The sequence below is a fragment of the Aedes albopictus genome, chromosome 3 (assembly GCF_035046485.1).
Source record: "Aedes albopictus strain Foshan chromosome 3, AalbF5, whole genome shotgun sequence".
Taxonomy (NCBI): domain Eukaryota; kingdom Metazoa; phylum Arthropoda; class Insecta; order Diptera; family Culicidae; genus Aedes; species Aedes albopictus.
In genome coordinates, this window is record NC_085138.1 from 125,143,814 (window position 1) to 125,169,896 (window position 26,083).

General features: G+C 38.8%; 1 protein-coding gene across 5 annotated transcripts in view; it reads right to left on the reverse strand.

Annotated features, from left to right (window-relative positions):
• Positions 1-2,592: 2,592 nt before the first annotated feature.
• LOC109405035 (methionine-R-sulfoxide reductase B1) overlaps positions 2,593-26,083 on the reverse strand; it is a 39,457-nt gene continuing 15,966 nt past the window's right edge. For 3 of the 5 annotated variants that reach the window (XM_029878133.2, XM_029878142.2, XM_029878148.2), the window contains 2 exons: positions 10,869-11,198; positions 2,593-3,324 (listed from right to left, as the gene is read on the reverse strand). In XM_029878133.2, the coding sequence (XP_029733993.2) occupies positions 3,143-3,324; positions 10,869-11,198 (512 nt within the window). In that variant the 3' untranslated portion in view covers positions 2,593-3,142. The remainder of the gene's footprint in view (positions 3,325-10,868; positions 11,199-26,083) is intronic. The other 2 variants (XM_029878136.2, XM_062859417.1) reach the window with 1 other exon arrangement.

Here is a 26,083-nt window from a genome sequence, read left to right on the forward strand (position 1 = left end):
GTGGAGGCACCCTGAAACTATCGCAGGGGTCGAACATCGGAAAGGTTCTACAACGTTTTGGAATGACCGAGTGCAATCCGACTCGGACTCCGATGAAGAAAGGACTCCAATTGCTTCGTGGTGGATCTACTGCCGGTGAGCCATACCGGGAGCTGCTCGGTAGCTTGATGTACGTCATGCTCTGCGTCAGGCCGGACGTGTGTTATTCCGTTGGATATCTCGGGCGGTTCCAGCAAGATTCTTCGACCGTGCACTGGAACGCTCTGAAACGAGTGGTACGCTATCTAAGCGGTACAAAGTTGCGTGGCCTGCATTACCGGAGGAACACCAAAGCAGAAGCACTCGTCGGTTATGCCGACGCCGATTGGGCGGCCGACCTTCAGGACCGAAAGTCGGTAAGCGGATACGTCTTCATGGTGTATGGATGTACCGTGTCGTGGAGCAGCAAGAAGCAATCCACCGTATCGTTGTCGTCAAGCGAAGCTGAGTACGTTGCGCTTAGTGCAGCGGCAACTGAAGCCATATGGATCAGCGGCATTTTGGAGGACCTGCACATCGTTGCCAATCCGGTGACGATTTTCGAGGACAATCGTGGCTGTGTCTGCATGGCCAAGAACCTGGAAAGCAAGAGGACCAAACACATCGATGTGAAGCACCACTTCATCCGGGATCTGGTCGCGAGTGGTATGCTGATCGTCGAATCAATCGGCACTCGTGATCAACTGGCTGATCTCTTCACGAAATCCCTGGAAGCCAGCCGGTTCCAACAGTTGACGACCAATCTAGGAATGTCGGATTGAGAGGGGGTGTGAAAAACTAAGTAGTCTGGGAGTTTATGACTTCCGGAATATCAATGCGCATGGGATAGTTCAAATATTTTGTAGTTCGCAAATCGCTCGGTCACGGCACTCGCATAGTTTTTGTTCCTGTTTGACGTTTGCTCACTACTGCCACCTACTGAGTGGTTTGCGTAACACAGCCTGGTTAGCATTGGGCGATTATGTTTTTGTGACGATGATTTTTATCGCATCTGTTTGTCTGTGGTGCAGCCCAAGGTTATTATCTTGGTTATTATATATTGTAAGGTTGAGCATGACGTTTAATTTGTGCGAAGAAAAGGAGAGGAAGCGAAATTTCAAAGAAATTTGAGGAGGCGGGGGATTTGTTTTCGTGATTTCTCACGGTGAAGAAATAATGGCCGCTCGGCCAGTTTTGACATCTAAGGGCCGATTTCTTCACCTCGGCTTAACCGGTAAGCCAGGCTTACCCATACAGTTAAACCTGGCTTAACGCTTAAGCCAGGGTGAAGAAATCGCCCTTAAGACATCTTACAATATATAATAATCTTGGTACCGCCGATAGATGAAAAAAGCAAAAAAAGGTAAGGAAATGAATCTGTTGAATGCTCGGAAGTGAAAAATAAAGCCAGAAAATAAATCATGCCAAACATGTCTAAAGGTCCTATCTGCAGAAGAGAGGCTCTCTTTGGTTTCCCTCTGTTTCGTTAATATCTCAGCTGTTTATTTGTATTATGATTGTCTCCTTGCATTGAGCGATGATCAAAACAATAGTTTTTTGTTTTGTACTGCAAAAGTAGTTGAAAAGTGTACCATTACATTGCAATAATTGAAAGAGAAAGTGAGCAAAGAGAGCCTTTCAAATGCAGATAGGACCTATTGAAATGGTGCTAAGGCTGAGAAAAATACATGACAGTTAAAAGAGAAAAAGCCAAAAAATGAGGCTGAAAAATTCATGGAAAAGAAGAAAAGGAACTGAGAGAGACAAAGCCAAAAAAATAAATGGGCTGAAAAAAATGAGAGAGATAAAGCCAAAAAAAATAAATGGGACTAAAAAATAAAATGAAAAGGAATTGAATTAAAAAACAAAAAACTAAATGGGGATTATATATATATATATATATATATATATATATATATATATATATATATATATATATATATATATAAAAGAAGAGAGACAAGACAGAAAGACAAGTAATAAAAAAAAATAAGAAGAAAAATTGATTGAGAAAAGTAAAAATACGGGAGAACGAATTAAAAGCAAAAAAGAGAAATGAAACTAGAAGAAAACAGGACCAGCGTGGGACAAAAGGCGAAGTGGTGTGACGAAAGTTTGAAAATAATATTGATGGAAGATGGTACAGAGAGCAGAGAACGACAGGACTTGTCCAGAAAGTAGTGACACGTGACACGACAGACTAGGATACATTGGTCTACTTCAGCTTGGATTCTTACCAACGGATGACAACAATTAGAGTCGCGAAATACGGAGGTGCATAAGATTTGGACCAGTAACGCGTGCTAAGGACGATTTTGAAGGTGTGTAGAAGAACGATGTGTGGCATCGAAGGATGAATCACGAGCTCACTGCACTTTACGCCGAAAAAGCATTCAGAGAAAGGCCGAAACCGGAAGGACAAGAATGGCAGACAACAACCCTGTAAAGTTGGCAGTAATGTATTAAAATTAATGTATTAATACACACGGAACCAATGTGCCACTACGTCTGTAAACTTACAAATCACTGGTTTAAGGAATTTCTCAATATATGTATGAATAAATATAAACTTACTGCTTGTGAGAAATTGGCAATTTATATCCAATATTTATTATCTCGTAAAATTTGTTAGATAACCTTACTAAGTAGCAGATATTGTTTTGTTTTCTCATTGCTTGCTGCTTTTCACGGTAAGTTGGATTTGTTAATTTATCAAGTAAATCTTTACAATGATTCAATAAATATCTACGATTAGTCTTTAAATATCGTATCGAAAGAGTGTTGCTTTGTGTGGTAAAAAGTACATTGAGGAACGAGGTAAATTTACAGCATTTATGTTGTTCGATTTGCGACACCTTGCTGGGGCACTGGAGAAAAGTTATACAGTACAACTAAAGAAATCCAACAAAAACTAAATAACAAATAACGCAGAAGTATGACATTATAAGCGCGTGTTTGACTATCGCTTGAAACTGTTTGCAGTAAAAAGTGGAACGGGTGTGCTCATCATTGAACGTTTCCATCCGTCTATCCCCAAAACACGCTTAGTTCCCTAAAAATGTCCACCGGTTCTTACCTCAGTTCTGTGCCCTCCTAAGTCTCACTTTCTCTAGCTCGAATTTGGCTAATCCTTGCGTTCCGATCCAGCAGGCATGAACTCGATCGATGCCGAGTTTATACAATACCTTTTGCGCGTCGGCGCCGGTCCATCTTCGAAGACGTGGCCCATGTGGGCGCCACATTTGGAGCACCTGACCTCAGTCCGCATGCGGCCTGGTTGTGTGATTAACAATAGGAGATTTCCGCCTTAGTGTGAGTGTTATAAGCATATTATTTGGGAAATGGGGGAAGGTTTTCGGGGCGGAAATTTTGAAAAACGAAAATTTGTACGTGTCCACGTGTTGGTATGGTTTCAAATTTGGAGTAAGCCAATGGCATGGTTATTGTATGGAGAACGGAACGAATGTTGAGATGGTGAAAAAGCAAAAAAAAAGTTCCAATTAGTGTTTGAATAAAGAATAGCAGAAATCAAGGCGGCGAAAGTCGACCGGCATTCATAGATGCGCCCACCAGAGGAAATTGGTTCCCACGGTCATATTCGCGACGCGATACGACGATCCATCCGATAGTTACAATTCGCAATGATATTTCAATTGACAGTAATTGATTCAATTTTGCATGTGAGGAAGAAGAGAAGAAAGAAAGAAAAAGAGAAACAACACTTTATTAGAACCGACACCGGCATTGTTTTACGAAGAATCTGAAGCTGTTTAATATTCGAGCAACTAAACGTTTAAACTTCAAAAGAAAATAAACTATATCAACTCACTTAAAATGATAAACACAATTCCAAACCGATAAGAATTAGCAGAAGATAAAAATACGTGTCATGAAGTGCGCGATGGAGTGCGTCTCGTCGAGCAGTGATACAAGGCGTACTGAATCGAAAGCGTATAAATAATGTAACATCGAAAGCTGCCATGACATTAGGTAATGTTCCTAGATAGGTACAATGAATGCGCGAAATTGATAAGCGAACTGCGTCCTCTTCTATGCTTATAGTGAAGCGGTGAGTATGATTAGCTGAAATAGAAACAAAGTGAATAGCTTGATGTGGTAGATATGATGACAGATTAGTTCGGTGACTGACAGAATGATCCGTTGTTGTGTCGCGAGTGATGTTTTGTTTCCATGATAAGTAGGGTATGTGTGCCATCAGTAATCTCATGCTCCCATTTCCATCCTATTCGAAAACAAGCGATTACGGCACCGATTGACTCCGTTCTTTTTGTTTTCATGGGTGCTCACTTCTAACAAAAAATACAAAAATAAGAAACAAAACAAACAGCGCTTCAATCCTTTGTTTTTCGTGGGATGAAAATGGGAGCCACATGCTTAATAAGGGAACCAATACCCTAGGTAGGTACATGGCATTGGCAATCAAGCTCAACAGTATTCAATGTCATAAATACGTTCCTAGTAACTTTATCATGGTCATCGGATTTATGCCACAATTTTAATGTAAATACTTGCACTAAACTCGGCCCATATAGCCGAGGCGGTAAACGCACGGGTATTCAACATGACCATGCTGAGGGTGACGGGTTCGATTCCCGGTCGGTCCAGGATCTTTTCGTAAAGGAATTTTCCTTGACTTCCTTGGGCATAAAGTATCTTCGTGCCTGCCACACGATATACGCATGCAAAATGGTCATTGGCAGAGGAAGCTCTCAGTTAATAACTGTGGAAGTGCTCATAGAACACTAAGCTGAGATGCAGGCTTTGTCCCAATGAGGACGTTACGCCAAGAAGAAGAAGAAAGAACTTGCACTAAACTTAAAATGTGTATATAAAACTGAACCAAAACGAATGTAATTCTGAAGTTAAACCCTTGCAGCAGTTTCTAACATGCATTCTGGGATGTCTCTTGAAAATCTTTAGGATTCCTCCAGAATTTCCGTTCTGAAAAGTCTTTCCAGAATTCCATCTAGCTTTTTTTTGGGATTCCTCAAGGAATTCGTCCAGTAAATCCTGGAGGATTCCCAAAAAGAGCTTCTGAAAGATTCTCTCAAAGAACTTCTGAAGAATTTTTAGAAAGAAATTCGGAAGCATTTCCAGAAATAACTTATTGAAGATTTTCAGAATGCACTCTAGGATGGCTTCCACAAAGAAATTCTGGAGGATTTGTAAATGAAATTTATGGTGGATTCTCACAAGGATCTTGTAAGTAATTTGCAAAACGAGTTTCTGGATGATTTCCTGTAAGAAATTCTGGAACATTTCCAGAATGAACTCCAGGAAAGCTACCTGAAGGAACTTCTGAAGGATTTTTAGAAGGAATTCGGAAAATTTGAACACAACCGAATTACACTCCTTAAGCCGTTCCATCTGTGGATAACTTCAGGAATTTCATCAAGGGATTGCTCCTTGAACTCCATATATGGATTACTCCAGGAATGTCATCTGGAGATTTCTTATGGAATTTAAACAAGGGATATCTCAAGAAACTTTTGCGGATTCCTCCATAAATTTCATATGGTGTGATGATTCCTCCAAGAAGCCCTTCCAAGGACTCCTTCAAGAATGCCATCTGGGTTTCTTTTGGAATTCTTCCAGGAAATCCTTCTGAGAATTCAGTTTTTTTCTGGGGCTTCTTCTAGAAATTCCAGCAGGAGATTGCTCCAGGAACTTAGATGATATCTGGAATTCCTTCTGGGATTCCTCCACGAATGTCTTTTATGGTTTCCTTCATATTTATTTTTGGATTCCTACTGGGGATTTCTTAAGGAATTCCTTCAGAAGTTACTATAGGGATTACTACAAGAGTGTTGTCTGTTGTCCTCAGAGATACCCTTCTGGTGATATATCCAGGAATTCGATCTAGGAATTTCTCCGGGAAATCCCGGAGGATTGTCAGAAAGAACGTATGGAGGATTTAAAAAACTCCTGAAATATTTCCTGAATACATTCCTAGACGTTTGCTAAAAAACTTCTGGAAAATTTCCATAAGGAATTCCATACAGAATTCCGTAAGCAATTGCAAAGAGAACTCCTGAATGATTTCCACAAGCAATTCTTGAAGGATTTTTACAAAGAATTCTTGAAAGATTCCCAAAAGAGACTACCGAAGGATTCACTCAAGGAACTTCTGAAGAATTTTCAGAAATATCTTCCAAAGGATTTCCAAAAATAACTACTGGAAGAGTTCCAGAATAAACTGTAGGACGGCTCCCCGAAAGAACTCCTGGAAGATTTACCAAAGGAACTTCTAGTGGATTCACACAAGGAACTTGTAAACAATTTTCAGAAGGAACTTTTGGGAGATTTCTTGAAAGAAACTCTGGAAGATTTCCAAAATAAACTCCATAAGGGCTATTAGAAGGAACTATAGGAGGATTTCAGAAGGAGCTTTTGCAAGATTTCCAGGAGGAACTTCTGGAGGATTTCCAGAAAGAACTCCTGAAAGGATCCTTAGGTTCTTAGAAAATACTACTGGAAAATTCCCATATTGTACTCCTCAAGCAATTCCCAAAAAAACTCATCGATGATTTCCACGTGAAACATCTAGAGAATTCCCAGGTACCCCTAAAAGATTTTTGAAAAAAGCTTCTGAAGGATTGCCACAATCAATTTCTGAAGAATTTTCACGAGGAACTTCTGGAGCATTTCCAAAAAGAACTCCTGGAGGATTTCCAGAAAAAAAAACTCCAGGAGGTTTTCCAAAAAGAACTCCTGGAAGATTTCCAAAAGCAGCTTCAAGAGGGGAAGAAACTTTGAGAGGATTTTCAGATTTCTAGGATGAACTCTTTCCCAAAAGAAACTCCTGGAAGATTCCCATAAGAATATTTTTTCAAGGAACTTCCGGAGAATTTTCAGAAAGAAATTCTGGAAGAATGAGCTTCAGGCTACCAGAAGAAGCTTCTGGAGGATTCTCAGAAGAAACTTATGTAGGATGTCTAAGAGGAACTTCTGTTGGATTTCAAAAGAACACTTGAAGTATTTCCAGAAGGAACTCCTGAAGGACTATTAAATAGAAAAAAAAAACTAGTAATTTCCTTATGGAACTTCAGACGGAACTCCTGAAGCTATCCCAAAAAGAACTCCTGGAAGATTCTCACAAAGACCTCCTGTAAGATTCTTTAGGACAAACGTCTTTGAAACCCAGTTGCTCCAGAACCTAAAATGCACAAATTTCAAGAAGTAAACAACTTGCGATAGTGATTTTTTTTTTTTCTTACTTTCTTGTCATAAGCCTTAAATAGGAAGATCAGCTGCACTGCTTTAAGTTTTCATGAGATTTGTGCGCTTAAAATCGCGAGTAGGTTCAAAAGTTGGCCATTGTGGTGGCCATCTTGGAATTCTAACGTTTGGCTTAAAATGAACTTCTGAAGGATTCTCTAAAGGAACTTCTGTACCATTTTCAGAAAGAACTTTTTGAGGATTTCCAGAAAAAAAAAATCCTGGAAGAGTTTCAGAACGACCACAAGAAAGGCTTCAATAAGAAACTTCTGGAGAATTCACAAACGCAACTACTGCAGGATTTTCACTACGAACTTCCAAATAATGTTCAGAAGGAATTCATTGAGGATGAGAACTTTTTCAACTGGGTAATAGTTTGATTCTGTTGGTTTCCGGTTTACAGTCTTATGAATTCTGTTGATTATTTGATTATCTTCGCCGTCGTTTCGGTCCCGCTATTGGACCTTCCTACCGAGGTGACGTAATTGAGGGAACAACAAAAAAACACCAAACCGGATGACCCAGTCGGATATTAGACAAAGCGACTCTAAACTAATTATCAAACCCGAAAATTTATCAATTTTTACCAAACTTTGAAACTTGTTGATTTGTGTATCGAATGAGTTTTCAATTTAAGTGCTTTATGTTGAACATTAAGAAATTTGTGTCAATGAATTGGAACATTTTAGGCCTTGAGGAAGGTCCAACAGCCGAACCGAAACGTCGGCGATGATAATCAAACAATCAACGCAATTCATAAGACTTTAGGCCTTCTAGAGGATTTTCATAAAGAAATTCTGAAGTTTTTCTAGAATGAAGCCCAGAAGGACTACCAGCAGGAACTTCTGGAGGATTTTCGGAAGAAATGCCCATAAGAAACTCCATATGGAACTCTTTAAGCAATTCTAAAAAGATCCCCAAGAGAATTCTCACAAGCATTTGGTAAAAGATTTCCACAAGGAACTTCTGGAGGATTTTCAAAAGAAACTGTTGAATGTTTTCATAAGGAATCCTTGAAGGATTTCTAGAAGTAAGTCCTGAAGAATCCCCAGAAGCAACTCCTGCAGGATTTCCGTAATAAACTCCTAGAGAATTCCCTCATTGGAATCTTGGAAGTTACCTAGGTGAAAAATTCTGGAAAATTCATAATAAACGGTTCTGGAGATATTCTAGCAGAAGCTCTTGAAGAAATTAAAAAAATGTGTCAAAGAATGAATTCCAGAAGGAACTCCAACAAAATTTCCGAACTCAAATCTTGCTGATATCCCAAAAGAAACACCTGGAGAAACTTCTGGATGAATCTCAAAAGTACACGGTGTTCAATAAGTTCGGATACATACATATCAAATTGAAATTATTTATTATTCAAATCTGTAATTTAGATTTTCAAAGTGAATGTAATAATTTAAAGCTCACATAATACTGATCAAATACAGCATATGTTTTGAAATAAACTGTTATTTATCCTTTTGAAATAATTACAAATGTGTTTCAAGTTCCTTTCGGCCAGCACGCAACTCTTTCTTTGGTATTTCGTCTTGTTTTAATTGAGTAATGGTGTTAAGTTAAATCAAATTAGGTTGTTGTCCTCAGCATTAGTGGTAGCAGGCAACTATGACCATACGGAATAATCTATAAGATTCAGATTGGGTGAAGTACGCAGTCAATTTATCTTGATCTTTAAAATTGCTAAAATTGTCGCTGTACCTGTAAATCATTAAAATAGATTTTTGTTTTGTAAAAAAAGCAAGGCTGCGTTATATCTTAGTTAAACCTAGAATTGTCTTTTCCAAATTTTGATTATATCCTTATTGTGTCAAATTTTGTCCAAAATTTGCTTCATATAATGTATTTATTCCTTTTTCATAGAAACAAGCATCACAATATCATCACTGAAATAGCAGTGTAAAGCTTTTGTCTATTAATTTAGTTATTTGTGAAATTTAAATTCAAAAGTCAACGTTTTAGACTTTTGTAGCATGAACAACAACGAAAATTATTCTAGCGTGCCGGAGCTAACAAAAATAAAATTGATGTATCTTATAAAAAAAAGTACAAAAAGACGTTATTCAAATCCATATGCTGTATTTTATCAGTGTTAGGGTATCGCGCCACTTGGGCGGTGGCTTCTATATTCGTCTGTTTTCCGCTATAACTCAGTCAATTTTGAACCAATTGACTTTAAATGTTGTATACGGGTAGATACTATACCTATCTCACCACATTCCAAAAGTTGTGTCAATTGGTTCAAATTTGACTAAGTTATAGTGGAAAACAGACGAATATAGAAACCACCGCCCAAGTAGCGCGATTCCCTTTATGATCTTTCAATAAATACATTTACTTCGAAAATCTGAATTACAGATGTGAAATTAATTCAAGTTATATGGTGTATCCAAACTTATTGAACACCGTGTATTAGGGGATTTTTCGGTATTGCAGTCTCCGGTGTGCATTCCAGAAGATTTCCCGGAAAGCATGCCGGAAAACTTTTTGAAGAATGTTAGAAGGAACTGCTGATAGAGAACCATAAGAACTCCCACAAGCACTTCCGAAGAAAATTTCGTAGGAACTCGTAGAAGAGTTTCCAGGAAGAAAGTCTATTGGACCAAGCCGAGAATTGAATCCTTGCGAATTTCCAATACCTAATGGAACTTCTGAAAGATTGCCCGTAAAGACTCAATGAGGAATTTAAAAAGCATCATCTGGTTGTTTCCCAAATTAAACTCCTGGAAGTCCCAAAAGTCAGCAACTTTTTCAAGTATTAAGCGGAATTATACGAGATTATCTAGACAGAAGAATCTCAGAGATATTCATGGAGGGTTCCGTGAATAAGTTACTGGAGGAATCTTAAAAGACGCTCATGGAGCAATTTCTGATGTAACATTCTAATACAAAACCCGAGGAAGCTTCTCAGCACTTCCACAATTATTAACTGAGAGCTTCCTCTGCCAATGACCATTTTGCATGTGTATGTTGTGTGGCAGACACAAGGATACTCTAGGAAATCCAGGGAATTTCCTTTGCGAAAAGTTCCTAGACCGACCGGGGAAAACCACGCCATAGCCATACCTATGCTATATTAAAGTATGTTCCATCAACATACATTTTTCGACAAAAAATGTAGCAATTTCTGATGATGGACCAAACCCACTAACACGGGATGTTTAATATGTAACGTATAATGATAGACTAAATTAAAAATGTGCAAAACATTGAGATGACAACGATGTTGTCCAATTATTAGCAATATAAATGAAACATTCAATATAAATAATAGATTTGTAAAACCTTCGACATCTAAAATCCATTATAACCCGAATATTTTTTCATGTAACTGGATGTAATGATGTAAGAATGTAATGACGATGAGTAATTATCATAACCTTTTCAGCCATTGCTTTGCAATTAGTCACATAGTCGTGTTTTGGGTAACCTTAAAAAATAAAAACATGCAAATAACGAGCATATCAAACACATCCATTCATTCTCTAGCAGCAACTAAGCTTGCATATTTCTTCCGATCCTAAAAACAAAAATCTCGACTATCAGCCAACACGCAAACAAACACACCAAATCTCTAGCCACGCCGAAGAAAACCCATTCCTTACCGGCTAGACTCGCGTCCGCGTGCAGCGTCACCTTGCCCTTGTCGAGCACATCGTTGAACGCCGGCCAACCGCATCCGGAGTCGTATTTCGTGTCCGAGCTGAACAGCTCCTGGCTGCACACCACACAGATGTAGGTGCCCTTTTCGTAGAATTTGTTGTACTTTCCGGTAAATGGCCGCTCGGTGCCGGCCTCCTGCGTGACATGGTACTGCAGTGGACTGAGCTTGGCCACCAGTTCGGCCTTGTTTTCCACGCTCATGGTGCCGCCGCCGCCGCCCGCGGTGTCGTCGCTTTGGCCGGGGCCTTCGGCACCGGAAGGCTTCTTGCTATCTGCAAATGGAGAAATGCGAGAGATTATGTCTACATAAATTTCTATGCAGCCACTATTCAGATCATTTGTTATTTCTACTGTTCTTATTGCTAAAGCGTGTTATTATTATAATAAGTTTGTATGAATTGTGATAATTGTATGATATTTTACATTTTTCTAAAGTTTTATCTTCAAATATTCTTTTTTGTTTTTATTATATAATTTTTTATATAATGTGACATTTACTATATTTATTATACTGATCCGTAAAAGGCACAAACAGGACCGATCCCTCTAACGTCATTGAAACGTTGCAATATAATTATGAATTCGTCTGATCATGGAAGGAAATGATGGATTATGATGATCATGATTGTGGAAGAAATGAGGCGACTACCGAAAAAAAAATCGGTAGAATTCCTAGATTCATTATGAAGGAATTTCTAGTTAAATTTAGGACTCAAATCAGAGAAATTTTTGGTTCTCGAACAAAGTTTTTTTTTAACCCAAGGGGAATATTACTAGCGAACGTGTAGCCACTGCGCCACGGGCCCCGGCAAGTCAATTTTATATAGATTTTTTAAGAAATTATAAATACACTTTGTTTATTAAACAAAATGAACAGTTCTGGCGATTTCTATCAACTTCTTTCAGAATACAGCATATTGTGATCCACATTTTTGTATTTCCTTTCAACTGTCATAATATTTTGAAGAGCAGTCGAGTTCTCTAACAGTTAATTTCATTCTCCAAATTTGCATTTGCACAAAGGTGTTTTTTAATGATTTCACCATTATTTCACACTAAATACCAAATTTTATCTTACTTTTTATCATACTCGCTTCCTCAACAAGTTCTCCATGAAATGCCTTCACCAAAACCTTGGGAAAATCAATAAAGGCATTTGCACAACATTTTTTCTGACATCAAATTTCTTATTTTTTGAAGTTTTTTAAGGAACGTAAGAACTACCAGTCAGTTTCTTAGCTTTTCTGAACACATTTAATTTAAACTAGTTTATTTTTTCAGCTTTATATGATCCTTCAGATGGCATAGCTTGTCATACTATAAAAACGAATGCAGCAAACAATATCTAAGACATTCGTTTGCTTGACGATTCTTGCTACCTGTGTTGATGAGAAATTTGAACAAAAATGTTTGCGTTAAGAAGCCCCGTAATGATGGTTATGGATTAAATATTTCAGCGAAAATTACTTTAACCAATCGAAAAATACCTTTTCTTATCAAAATAGTAGCTTTCATTGTGTTTGGGGATTGAGTTGTGAGATTTGTTGATTTTCTGTTTAGCTTCATTTTTGTCATTTTGTGCAACTTCAAATTTTAATCCAATTTACTGAGCCCTATTGTTTAACTTTTACAAGAAACATCAACAACGTTGGTATTATTTGCTTTGCTGGAATGTTTACTATGAGCCATAATAAACTTTTTTGGATGTTGTGCTCAAATTGAAATGATAGTCAATCGTTAGTGGGTTAGTGTATTTATAATTTCTGAAACAGTCTATATCTAATACTTAATTCGCGGGAAAAAAGTTTGAATGAATTTCCTCTAAGAGTTACTTCTGTTTGTCTGTGATAACACACTGGGCCAGGAACAGAAATTAGCAAGATAAAACCTCTAGAACATTGATATTACGTCCTATCAAGTTGGTGTCTTCGGCAAAGTTGAAGAACAGGCAAAAATATGGAAAGTTGTCGAAGACACCAAAACTCTAGCTCTTGAAATAACAGAGTTACATTGAATATTATAGGCACATTCTACCGTGACGTTACAACAACGTTTTGACGCCTTTTTGGTCAGTTCACTATAACTCGTAAATTCGACCGTAAACCCTCAAATATTTTTGCATATTCGGATTCCTTGTAAAATCCAATAATAAGTTTAATCTGTTGAACAGTTAGTCTCCATCGCAAAAGTATGTTAAAAATGGGAATTAGTAGCGTGACGTTACAACGTTGTGGTGAAAAATCTGACCAAAAAGGTGTCAAAACGTTGTAACGGCACGGTAGAATGTGTCCATAAACGAACGGTTGGAACTTGCGCTTTTATGTAATTCTCTTGTTTATCAGCCTACATATTGCCATGGCAACAGGAAACAATAATCACAGTAGTCGAACGAGATCGTATTTGAAATTGTATTTCACTCTTGCAAGAATCATGGGTTTTGAGAAATAAAATATTGGTTTGTATAGGAAATACTATCCCCGTTGGTTTAAACGACACTTCATGCAAACCAACGGGGTTCATTTTTTAATCTGAACTTCTAGTAACCCTGTGAGCATCGAAAATCACACTGAAGGTAACCCGTTTTGCTGTTTTGTTTTGGATCTGCGTTCCGTTTCACTCCGTTCCATGAGCAGATTGACGTTTGAATCATTTTAGTTTGAACTATGTCCAGATTAGCGGTGGTCAAATTAAAAAGTGTTCAAATTAGATGCGATCAAACCAACGAGGGTAGTCGGTATTGAAAATACCTGTTTTCAATTTTTACTGTAACTCGCTAGCATCTTATACTTTATTAGTATGTTGTTGGGTTGTTTTTTCTCTTATTGAAAAAAAAATGCAAATCTTTATAATTATTTGAAAATTTTGCTAAAATTTAAGGAGATGGGACGCCATATGCTAACAAATATCTCGACGTCTACCAAAATGGCGTATAAACTGTGTTCAGACGATCGAAACTTATTATAATTGCTTTCTATTCATAAAAAGAAACTGATATTTGGTTGATTCAAAATGTTCAACTATCTGTAACTTTTCGTAAAGTGCATCAAATATTCTCAAATTTTTACTGTAAGTTCATCAACTAGTTGTGTATCAGTGGTCAAAATTTGGGAAAGATCGGGCCATTCTCCACGAAGTTATAACAATTCTTGGAAAAGGTAAAATTATCCGATAGCCAAATTTGAGCTGTTATATCTCAGGATTCAATGAACCGAATGCAATGAAATTTTAATCATTTATGACTTATATAATGAGCTATGAAAAACCGTTGACTTTACTTGAAATTCTTAACAAGGAAGAAAATTATAACGATAAGATTATTTTTCTAATAAAACACCAAATTATCAAAAACTTCAACATCGTTTCAAAATTCAAGATGCAAATTATAGTTCATTTAATTTCCCTCTAATTGACTTATATATAAACGTGTTTTGAAGGAAAGTAACAACATAGCCGCCAACAATTTGAAAAAGTAATGGAATACATATTAAAAATAGACCAATTTGCTAAAAAATCGTGAAAAAAATCGCTATAATTTTTTGCTATTGTTGAAAACTTCAAGTTTAGTCAAAAGTTTTCTTGAGTTCATTATATAAGTCATGTATGGTCAAAATTTCATTGCAATCGGTTTATTAAATCCGGAGATATAATAGCTCAAAGTTGATTGATTGATTGATTTGTCTTTATTAGAGAGACTTTCAGCCCTTGGCTAGCTCAAAGTTGACTATCGAATAATTTTACCTTTTTCAAGAATCTTTATAACTTCGTGGAAAATGGCAACTAGTTGATGTGGAGCGGACCTGGTGTGATGGTTAGAACGCTTGACTATCACGCCGAGGACCTGGGATCGAATCCCACTCCCGACAAACTCACAAAAAAAAAATGTGGGTTCTTCCTTCGGAAGGGAAGTAAAGCGTGGGTCCCGAGATGAACTAGCCTAGGGCTAAAAATCTCGTTAATACAGATAAAAAAAACTAGTTGATGAACTTACAGTGAAAATTTGAGAATATTTGATGCACTTTACGAAAAGTTACAGCTAGTTGAACATTTTTAGAAAAGTGAAAATTTTGCCTGTCCCGATCATTTTGTCTATCCCCTGTATTTAATTTTTAGTAAAATCCAAATTTTTAGAAACTGTTAAACTTGATTTTTAGGTAAAATTCAAAATACCTATGTTCTAGTTTAAATTTATTGAAGCACGGTTTCAAAATCAGCACTTAATTAAGCATCAAAAATGTTGGTCGTTGATATAAGTTCACGACTTTTTTTTTCTTTTGTAAGTGTTATGAACTATTATGCCAGGTAGCGTAAGTTTGATTAAAAACTACTAACAAAATCGCATACATATTATTTCTTGAAAACATTCCTTTCTATCAATCATGAAAGCAATTGATTAGCACATCAAACAGTGGCATGATTCAATCCCAATGCTTGAACCTGAAAGGGTGGAAATGCATACAATGTGGGCAAAAAAATCAACAGAACCAGCCAAGTGCAGAAGCGATCGACCGTGCCACTTGTTGGCATGTGGCTATTCACTCTGGAGCTGCACGTCTGAGAGATGAATTGCCCGGTTTGCCCAGCATAATTGATTGATGTTCCAATTGAGGGCCCACACACCTTCCAGCCAGCAGTCCAGTGCCAGTGGCGATGATGATTCACTGACTCGCCCCGTGACGGTTAATGCATAACAATTGGATCTATTTAACGGGCAGCTGCGCTTTTGAAGCCAATAATGGATATGGATATACGTTTCTGGGTCTAGGCGAGGTTTGTTTGTTGACTGCAATAAATACCTAGGTGTGTAGGTAAAGTTCTTCGACTATAGAAATACATACTTTCTTCTTTTGTTCACTTTGGCAGGTGTATGACATCACTATCATTAAAAAACATCGATCATGCTTCGTTAGACAGTGTGAGGGTGTTTAAAAACTGGTTGATATACGGTGTGTTGATATCGACAACTGACCAAAAGCAGGGGTCTAGGGTTTATATGTCAAAAATAAGTAATAAGTATATACCATATGGCGTACATCTGCTGGTTGAGGATCTAACTTCAACGTACAATCATATTTGCTCAATGCTAAGGCTACGTTCTTGTTAGCATCGGAAAGCAAAAAGAATAACACAAAATCAGCTTCTTTAAATGGTAGATAACCGAGAAATTATCGGTTGTTATAAACTGGCTGGCAATGAGTTATTGATCATGAGCATGAGCATGACCAGAACAATCGAAATTGTATTGCAGACTACATACCAAATTGGACTATCACACTTTTTATGGTACGCCTAAAAAGTGTGATAAAAGTGCACATTTGCCTCGGATCGTCTCGACTTCTTCGGGGCACTTATTCCTCAATTTATAAGGAATAAGTGCACCGAAGACCTCATTTCGATCCGATGTATCCCTGCGCTGTAATCACACTTTGAAGGTGTGTGCACACTATTGTGTCAGTCCAATTTGGGGTGCTGTCAGCAATACAAGGAATCAACAAACGGAGCTTGGGAGTAGCTAACGCTCTCAATGTGCACAGCTCGAGAATTCCAAACTTTGTTAGTCGCCGTCCACGTCCTTACGGTCATCGAGGAAAGGAAGGAATGTTAGTGTGACGTACGTTGCTACCACGACTGTCACGGGAAGGAGTTTTAGTTAGCGGGGAGGGGGGGAGTCACATGATTTGGATTCACTTTGGTAAGTGATGTGATTCATGCAACCTTTATTTAAGTCAAAACATTTATTCATTTTGACTAAAATATTACAAATGTCGACACCAAAGATGACGAACCATTCAAATTTTTGTGAACATGCAGAAAATGAAAGATTTTTTTTATTATCAACTAAATGTGCATTGGGAACTAGCACCGATACATGACGTGACGAACTTTTCAATATTTGTTAGATAAATACACAAAAAGCAGAACAGAATTTAATACATCCACAGATGGAAAAAAGAAAGTAAAATTCTGTGACATATGATGCACATGATTGGGTTTTTCCCAATGATTTGGCAGGTGCTACGATATCTGAAATAAAACGCGTGTGATTTGCGGAATTCGTTGAACAAAAATCTGTGTATTTTGCATCAATCAAGGATTCAGTTCCGATTTGAAGGTTTTTGTTTTGTTTTGTTTTTGATTCGTTGAAGAATTGAAGAATTTGGGTTGTGAATTCGGACGGCTAAATCGCGAAACGGCTGGTGGTGGTGCTATGCCATCCGGCATTCGTATGAAAAGTGCTTGCAAAGCGAGTTTTGGTGCTTGATTCACGTAGTGTAGTTTGTAGTTTTTCTGCCAGGCTCTCGGAATTCGTCGATTTTTTCGAGTTTTCCAAGTACAGAACAATTATGTGAGTTGTGGGCATTATGTGAATTGGGGGTCGCTGGCCCTACTGTGATTCGACCGGGAAATAGCGGTAGTGTTTTTCAAAAGCACTATGAAGAACAAATTTTTCCGAGCTGGTGTGTATTAAGCTTCTCAATGATAGAATCAACGAAAGAATAAGAATAACACGGAACTGTGACTCAAGACTCTGTAAGGAAGGCGCCGATAATAAAAAAAAACTGGAGAAAGGAACTTTCTACGAAAGCTGCTCAAGAAATGGGTGAGAACTTTCCAATATGCATTATACAAAATCTTTTTCATAATATTCACATTAACATTCAAATCTTCAATCTTTCTTAACTACATAATGTCTGGAGCGTTTGGTACACAGATAAAAATAATGAGATTTACACGTCATGTAAAATTCAGTTGAGTCATGTAAACTTAATGTTATGATTGTTTACATGATATATCATGTAGATTTGTGGTTTATGTCATGTAAACACACAGAGTCATGCTGAATTACATGACATATAATGGAAGTTTACATGATATTTTATTACTTTTACATGATGTGTCATGTAAATTTCTGTGATATCCCACGCTCCAATCATGTGCATCATATGTCACAGAATTTTACAATCTTTTTTCGATCTGTGTACGGTATGTCCACGCATCCTTCCTCCCCTGTAGATTCGAGAATTACTTCGACAAAAAAACAACAATTGTTCAATAATCGAGGTAATTCAAAGAATCATCTCTGCGGCAAATACAACGCAGTAGGCCTGGCCGCTTTGATGCTTGCGTCATATCTTTGATATGCTGTAAGACTCAATATTGACAAGAAAAGTAATTGGGCGTGATCTAACCCGATTACTTTCCAGGATGCTTTCTCGTACTGGCTGCATTTGTATTAGATTAGATTAGATTAGATTAGTGACATAAGATGCACATGATTGGAGCGTGGGATATCATAGAAGTATACATGACATAAAATATCATGTAAACTTCCATCATATGTCATGTAATTCAGCACGACTCTGTGTTTACATGACATATAACACAAATTTACATGATATACACTACCCGCCATAAATATGGAATCGCATCTTCTAGTATTGCAACACCCCAATTGAATATTGCAGCACCCCAAAAAGTTTGGCATCACCTGAAAACCTTATTTTTTACTAAACTTTATCTCAAAAACCGTATCCTCTGCAAAGTTTAGACCTTCGGCAAAGTTGTTCAGCAGGTTTATGACCTTCAAATGGTGAAATGTTTGGTACGTAATTCCGCCACTATGTGGCGCTAGTGTGCATTTACAATGAAGTACTTTAACATGGTTTATCTCATGATTCTGACCACCTAGAATGTTCGTGTCTTCAGCAATGTTGATCAGAAGGGCTATGGCTATCAAATGGTGGTAAGTTTAGTGCGTAATTCCACCTCTATGTGGCGCTAGTGTGCATTTACAATGAAGTACTTTGACATGGTTTATCTCAAGATTCTGACCACCTAGAATGTTCGTGTCTTCAGCAATGTTGATCAGAAGGTCTATGGCTATCAAATGGTGGTTATTTTAGTGCGTGATTCCGCCGCTATGTGACGCTAGTGTGCATTTACAATGAAGTACTTTGACACGGTTTATCTCATGATTCTGACCATCTAGAATGATCGTGTCTTCAGCAATGTTGATCACAAGGTCTATGGCTATTAAATGGTGGTAATTTTAGTGCGTAATTCTGCCGCTACGTGGCACCAGTGTGCATTTACAATGAAGTACTTTAACATGGTTTATCTCATGATTCTGACCACCTAGAATGTTCGTGTCTTCAGCAATGTTGATCAGAAGGGTTATGGCTATCAAATGGTGGTAATTTTAGTGCGTAATTCCGCCGCTATGTGGCACCAGTGTGCATTTACAATGAAGTACTTTGACATGGTTTATCTCATGATTCTGACCACCTAGAATGTTCGTGTCTTCAGCAATGTTGATCATAAGGTCTATGGCTATCAAATGGTGGTAAGTTTAGTGCGTAATTCCGCCGCTATGTGTCGCCAGTGTGCATAAAAAATGAAATACTTTGACATGGTTTATCTCATGATTCTGACCACCTAGACCTACCTGTGCGCCGACTATATTTTGCTCGGCGGCAGCGTGAGGGCCATTTTTGGCCGGCGGCGGCGGCTTCACGCTGGTGGCAGCTTTCGGCGGCGTGAATTGGCGTGTCCAAAATTTGACCATAATGTTACATTGACAAAGCAAACAAGTTATCATTACGTTCTAGAATTTGTAGTCTGAGCTACTTCATGACAATCGATGACATAAACTATTGATTGAATGAATACCTTTTGTAAGTCCTGTTCAGATCCATCGCTGCGACCAGTGATTAGACCTATTGTGACATTAGCCACATCCTTAGTGTAGTTCATGTTGCAATACTGCATTGCAATTGAAGGCAATACAATAGAGATTTTGCTACAGTTTTTGTTTCATTTATTTAGAGGGAAGGAATCTCGTTTCTTCAGGGAGGAATCTCAGAAGGAATTCCAGGAGGAACCTTGAAAGAAACTGGAGAAATCCATGAAGAAAATTCTGGGCTTATCTCTGCAGGAACTACTGTATGAAATCCTGAAGGAACGACTGCAGAAATCTCTGGTGGTTCAAGAGTCTGTCTTTGAGAGCGATCCCTGCAGAAACTTCTAAAGGAATCCATGATTGAAATTTTCGAGGAATTTCAGAAGGAAATCCAGGAGGATTCCATAAATAAATTCAAGACGAAATCCTAAGGGATTTACAGCAGAAATCCTCGAAGGAATTCCAGCGGGAATTTCTAAGGAAATTCGAGAAGGAATCCTTTAAGCAAGGATTTCTAGGAGGAATCAACAAAAAATATCCAGGAGAAATTTCGAAAGTTTTTCCAGCAGAAAACCTCAAAAGAATTCAAGTGGGAGTTTAGAAGAATATTAGAATAAGAGTCACCAAAGGAATTCTAAGAGGAATCAATGAAAATTACCTTAGAGGTATTTCTGGAGGAATTCCAAGAGAAATCCCTGAGAGAATTCCAGTAGGAATCCCCGAAGGAATTCTAAGAGGAATCCCCGCAGGAATTCTAGAAAAAATCTTCGAAGGAATCTCCCAAGAAATTGCAGGAGAAATTTATGCAGAAATCTCAGGAGCAGCCACCGAAAGAACTTCGGAAGAAATCTTCGAAGGAATTTCGAGTGGAATCCTCAAAGGTTTTTTAAGTCAGAAGGAATTCCCGAAAAAATCCTTGAAGGAACTCTAGGAAGAATCCACGAATTCTAGAAAGAATTTCCGAAGGAATTCTTGGAGAAACCACCGAATAAGTTCAAGAAGGAAACCCTGAAGGAATTTCAGGTGGAATTCCATGAAGAATTTAAGGAATTCCAGGAGGAATCACCGAAAAAATAAATAAAAAAGGAATCGCCGTAGGAATTCCAAGAGGAATCTTCAAAGTTATTCCAGGAGGAGTTTCCGTGTTAATTTTAGGAGGAATCCCCGACGGAATATCAGGAGGAATACCCGAAGAAATATCAAGAGGAAACTTTGAAGGAAGTCCAGCAGAAATCCACGAAGGAATTCCAAGGCAAATCCCCGAAGGAACTCTAAGAGGGTACCCCGAAGGAATTCCCGGTGGAATCCACGACGGAATATCAAAAGGAATCCCCGAAAGAATTTCAGGAGGAATCCATGAAGGAAGTCCAGGAGGAATCCCCAAAGAAATTCCAGAAAGAATTTTTCAACGTAATTCGTGATGGATTCTTCAAAAGACTTCTAGGAGGAACCATCGAAAAAAAATTAGAAGAATCCTCGAATAAATTTCATGAGGAATCCGTGGATAAAATTGAAAAGGAATCTTCGAAGGAATTTTAGGAAGAATCCCCAAAGGCATTTCAGGAGGAATCCCCGCAGGAATTTCAAGAGCAAATTCCGAAAATAATCCTGCAAAGGAATTCCAGCAATTATCCACAACGAAATTCCAGCTGGACTCCAGTGGGAACTTCCAAGGGAATTTGGGTAAGAATCTCCAAAGGATTTCAATAACGGATCAACGAAAAATATCCTCTGAAACAGTTCCAGGAGCAATCCTTGAGGGAATTCTAGAGAAATCACCGAAGGAATTCCAAGAGGAATCCCCGAATGAATTTCAGAGGAAATTCCCCAAGGAATTCCAGTAGGAAATCCTGAAGGAATTCTAGGTGGAATCCCCGGAGGAATTCAATGAAAAATTTTTGGAGCAATCTCCGAAGAAATTCGAAGAGGAATCACAACAGAAATCCCAAGAGGAAACTCTAAAGGAAATCCAGGAAAATCCTCCAAAGTAATTGCTGGAGGAGTTCCCGTAGAAATTCCAGGGGGAATCCCCGACGGAATGTCAGGAGGAATCTCCGAAATAATTCCAGGAGAAATCCCCGAAAGAACTCTACAAGGAGACCCCGAAGGAATTCCAAAAGAAACCTCCGAAATAATTCAAGAAGAAATCTCCGAAGGAATCCCTGAAGGAAGTCCAGAATGAATACTTCGACGGAATTCCAGGAGGATATCCTGAAGAAATTTCAAGAGAAAACTCCGAAGAAATTACAGGAGACATCCCAGGGGGAAGAGGAAACCCATTAGGAATTTCAGAATAAATCTCCGAAGAAACACTAGGAGGACTCCTGGAGGAATTCTATGAGGAATCCCTGGAGGAAATCAAGGAGGAATCTCCGTGGGAATTCTAAAAGAAATCATCAAAGAAATTCCAGGAGGAAGCCCCGAAGGAATTTTAAGAGAAATCCGCGACAGCGTATCAGGAGAAATCCCCGAAAGAATTTCAAGAGGAACCCTTGAAGGAATGCAACATTAATTTTGTTTGTGCACTGATCACCGGCGCGAAAAATAAAAACCGGCGGTGTGACAAACTGCGACGTATGGCCTAGGTGATCAGAATCATGAGACAAACCATGTCAAAGTACTTTGTTTTAAAAGCACACTGGCGCCACATAGCGGCGGAATGACGCATTAAACTTACTACCATTTGGTAGCCATAGACAGTCTGATCAACATTGCCGAAGACACGAATATTCTAGGTGGTCAGAATTATGAGATAAACCATGTCAAAATACTTCGTTTTAAATGCACACTGGCGCCACATAGCGGCGAAATTACGCACTAAACTTACCGCCATTTGATAGCCATAGACCGTCTGGTCAACTTTGCCGAAGACACGAACTTTCTAGGTGGTCAGAATCATGAGATAACCCATGTCGAAGTACTTCCTTTTAAATGCACACTGGCGCCACATAGCGGCGGAATTACGCACTAAACTTACCACCATTTGATAGTCATACATCGTCTGATTAAATATGCTGAAGACACGAACTTTCTAGGTGGTCAGAATCATGAGATAACCAATGTCGAAGTACTTCGTTTTAAATGCACACTGGCGCCACATAGCGGCGAAATTTCGCACTAAACTTACCGCCATTTGATAGCCATAGACCGTCTGGTCAACTTTGCCGAAGACACGAACTTTCTAGGTGGTCAGAATCATGAGATAACCCATGTCGAAGTACTTCCTTTTAAATGCACACTGGCGCCACATAGCGGCGGAATTACGCACTAAACTTACCACCATTTGATAGTCATACATCGTCTGATTAAATATGCTGAAGACACGAACTTTCTAGGTGGTCAGAATCATGAGATAACCAATGTCGAAGTACTTCGTTTTAAATGCACACTGGCGCCACCTAGCGGCGGAATTACGCACTAAACTTACCGCCATTTGATAGCCATAGACCGCCTGATCAACTTTGCCGAAGACACGAACATTCTAGGTGGTCAGAATCATGAGATAAACCATGTCAAAGTACTTCGTTTTAAACGCACACTGGCGCCACATAGCGGCGGAATTACGCACTAAACTTACCACCACTTGATAGCCATAGGTCCTCTGATCAACTTTGCTGAAGGTCTAAACTATGCAGGGGATACGGTTTTTGAGATACAGTTCAGAAAGTGATGAAGTCTTTAGGTGATGCCAAACTTTCTGGGGGTGCTGCAATATTCAACTGGGGTGTTGCAATACTAGGCGATGCGATTCCATATTTATGGCGGGTAGTGTATAATGTAAACCATAATAACACTAAGTTTACATGACTAAACTTAAGTTTACGTGACGTGTAAATCTCATTATTTTTATCTGTGTGCTAAAAGTATTATGATAAAATGGAACGAGCTCACCAATAAACATCATTCAAAGTGTCCAGGGCGTATGTGCTGCAGCATCTTCCACTAACTAGCCTTTTCTCCGAAATCACACTGAACCGCTACAACTACACACGGGTACGACGATGTGCACTGTCAAATTGACGACGCGCTCGCGGCCGATCCGAATGAAAAAAGCGGCATGTCAACTTTGCCTCCAAAACACATTAAACCGCCCCGTACGAAGATGAGCACTGTCAAATAGACGACGACGACGCGCTCGCGGCTGGCAATGAGATATTACAGACAAACAGACGTAACACTCTTTGTAATACCCAACGTTCACCGATCTAACGGTCTATTCAATTTTTTATTCAGTTAGTTTGTAAGATAACCAGCTTACTCTCTCAAAATTGTCTCTGGAGGAGTGGCTAGCCACAGTCAATTTTATAGCTTTTATAGCTGCATTAATAAATAAAACAAAAAAATGGTGATATGGGATGATATGACGGGTTGGAGATATTGCATCTTGCTTTGCTCTTTAGATTACCGTGCAAATGTTCAATCATTCAAAATATTTGTTCACACGTCAAACACCAAAGGAAGTAGCATGTAAGCAAACCGACCCAAAAAGTGTAACCGGCGCTGAAAAATTTTAGCAGCGGAACGAACCAATGTATGCTAAAACTGGTGGGAACATATTGTGGTGGGACAAAAAATTTTTGCAGAGGGTCGAATACGGTGCAAAAGATGCAATAACGTAAAAAATATATTTTGTCCGCATTCAAAATTCTTGCAAATAAAAAAGTCTGGTTTCCAATTTACTTTTTAAAAATATGAACCACCCTAATTTTAATGCACATTGGAAAGATAGCCTTATTATTAAGGACAACTTTGTAGAAGACCATATTTATAATCATTTGAAGGCGCTGAATGCATCTTTGCTCGTAAATCTGGTTTGTGGACCATTGCACATTGCTGGACGCGCGGAGAAGTGACATCAACGAGAGCGATAATCTCAACACTCTGTGGGAGCCTCTGCACGCAGCGCGAGAGGTGTAACCACTGCTCAAAGACGATCTAAGAACGGCTGTTCGAGTCCGTATGAAGTTGATCATCAATATTAACTTCTTTTCTCGATCATCCTAGATAGCTGTGTAGTGTCGGTAGCGATTGTCTCAATTGGCTAAGAATAACACTACGGACCGCCTGTTCCGGTGGTAAGAATCCACCCACAGGTGACCCCTAATTCATGGTGTGATGCGGCTTTATGCTTACCGTGCCTAGGAATGAATGGCTAGGGGGGTCTAATAAAAACCTAACCGCTAACGGAGCTTGTGGAGTACCAGGGCGCCCTCCACAGTATGTAGCCCTTACTGCGCTAACCGGAGCAATGGTGCAGTGGACCTTGTGTTTCTCCGAGACAATCAGCTGCCCTTCTTTAGTCTCACTTGAGGCTAAATAAGGGCGGGATTATGAAGATGTTGTTAATCAGTTTAAATTTTCACCTATATGGTTTCGCATTATGCGATTTACACAGTGTATTCTGTGTATCCTCGCCTTTGGCGTTTTCCAATCGATACCGATTTGGTTTTATTGTTGCTGTTCTTTGTTGTGCTGCTGTTGCGAAGAGTTTAATCTTACCTAGTTTGGGTAGTGGCTACGGTTAGGATAGCTCAGATCAATCTTCAGCATAAAAGAACAGCAACGATCAATCTTTGCAGACTTATGCAAAATGGTACAGCTCAAGTGGCCTTGGTACAAGAACCTTACTTTCGTAAGGGGAATTTCTATCTAGGAAACCTTGTGAACCCGGTGTTTGCCACTTTCAGTAAACATGAAATGGCAAACTCGCGTGTCATGCCTCGAGCCTGTGTGCTTGTCAACAACGCAATAGTTGCTACACTCATCTCTGAACTAACCACCAGAGATGTATGTGCTATCACAATTGATGTATCTGTTGGAAACCTCAACAGGAAATACGTCTATTGTTCTGTGTATTTACCACATAATGAACCATCCCCTACGGATGCTTTCAAACAAGTCATCGCATACTGCACTTCAAAAGGCCTTCCGCTAATTGTTGGCAGTGATGCTAATGCTCACCATATCATCTGGGGCAGCTCAGACATTAACTTGAGAGGCTCCAGTTTGATGGAGTACTTAAGTAGTACAGATCTTGCATTACTTAACATAGGCAACCGCCCAACCTTCATGGTATCTGCTAGAGAGGAAGTGTTAGATATAACGCTTTGCTCTAGCAGAATTAGTCACGAGCTGACCAATTGGCATGTATCAGATGAAGAATCTTTATCTGACCATCGCTATATCTTTTTTGAACATTTAAATGTTACTTCGCAAACATTGCGTTTCAGGAATCCTCGGTCAACAAACTGGGATCTTTATACTGATTTGGTTGCAGCCAAATTTCATGGATATTCACCATCCATTGACACTCCAAGTGATTTAGATGATGCCGTTGATACTACAACGACCTTCATCATGGAAGCTTTTGAAGAAGCATGCCCTCTACGGTCTGTGAAGATCACAAGAGGAACCCCTTGGTGGAACTCTGATCTGGCGAAACTCAGGAAACAATGTAGAAAGAGTTGGAACAGACGACGT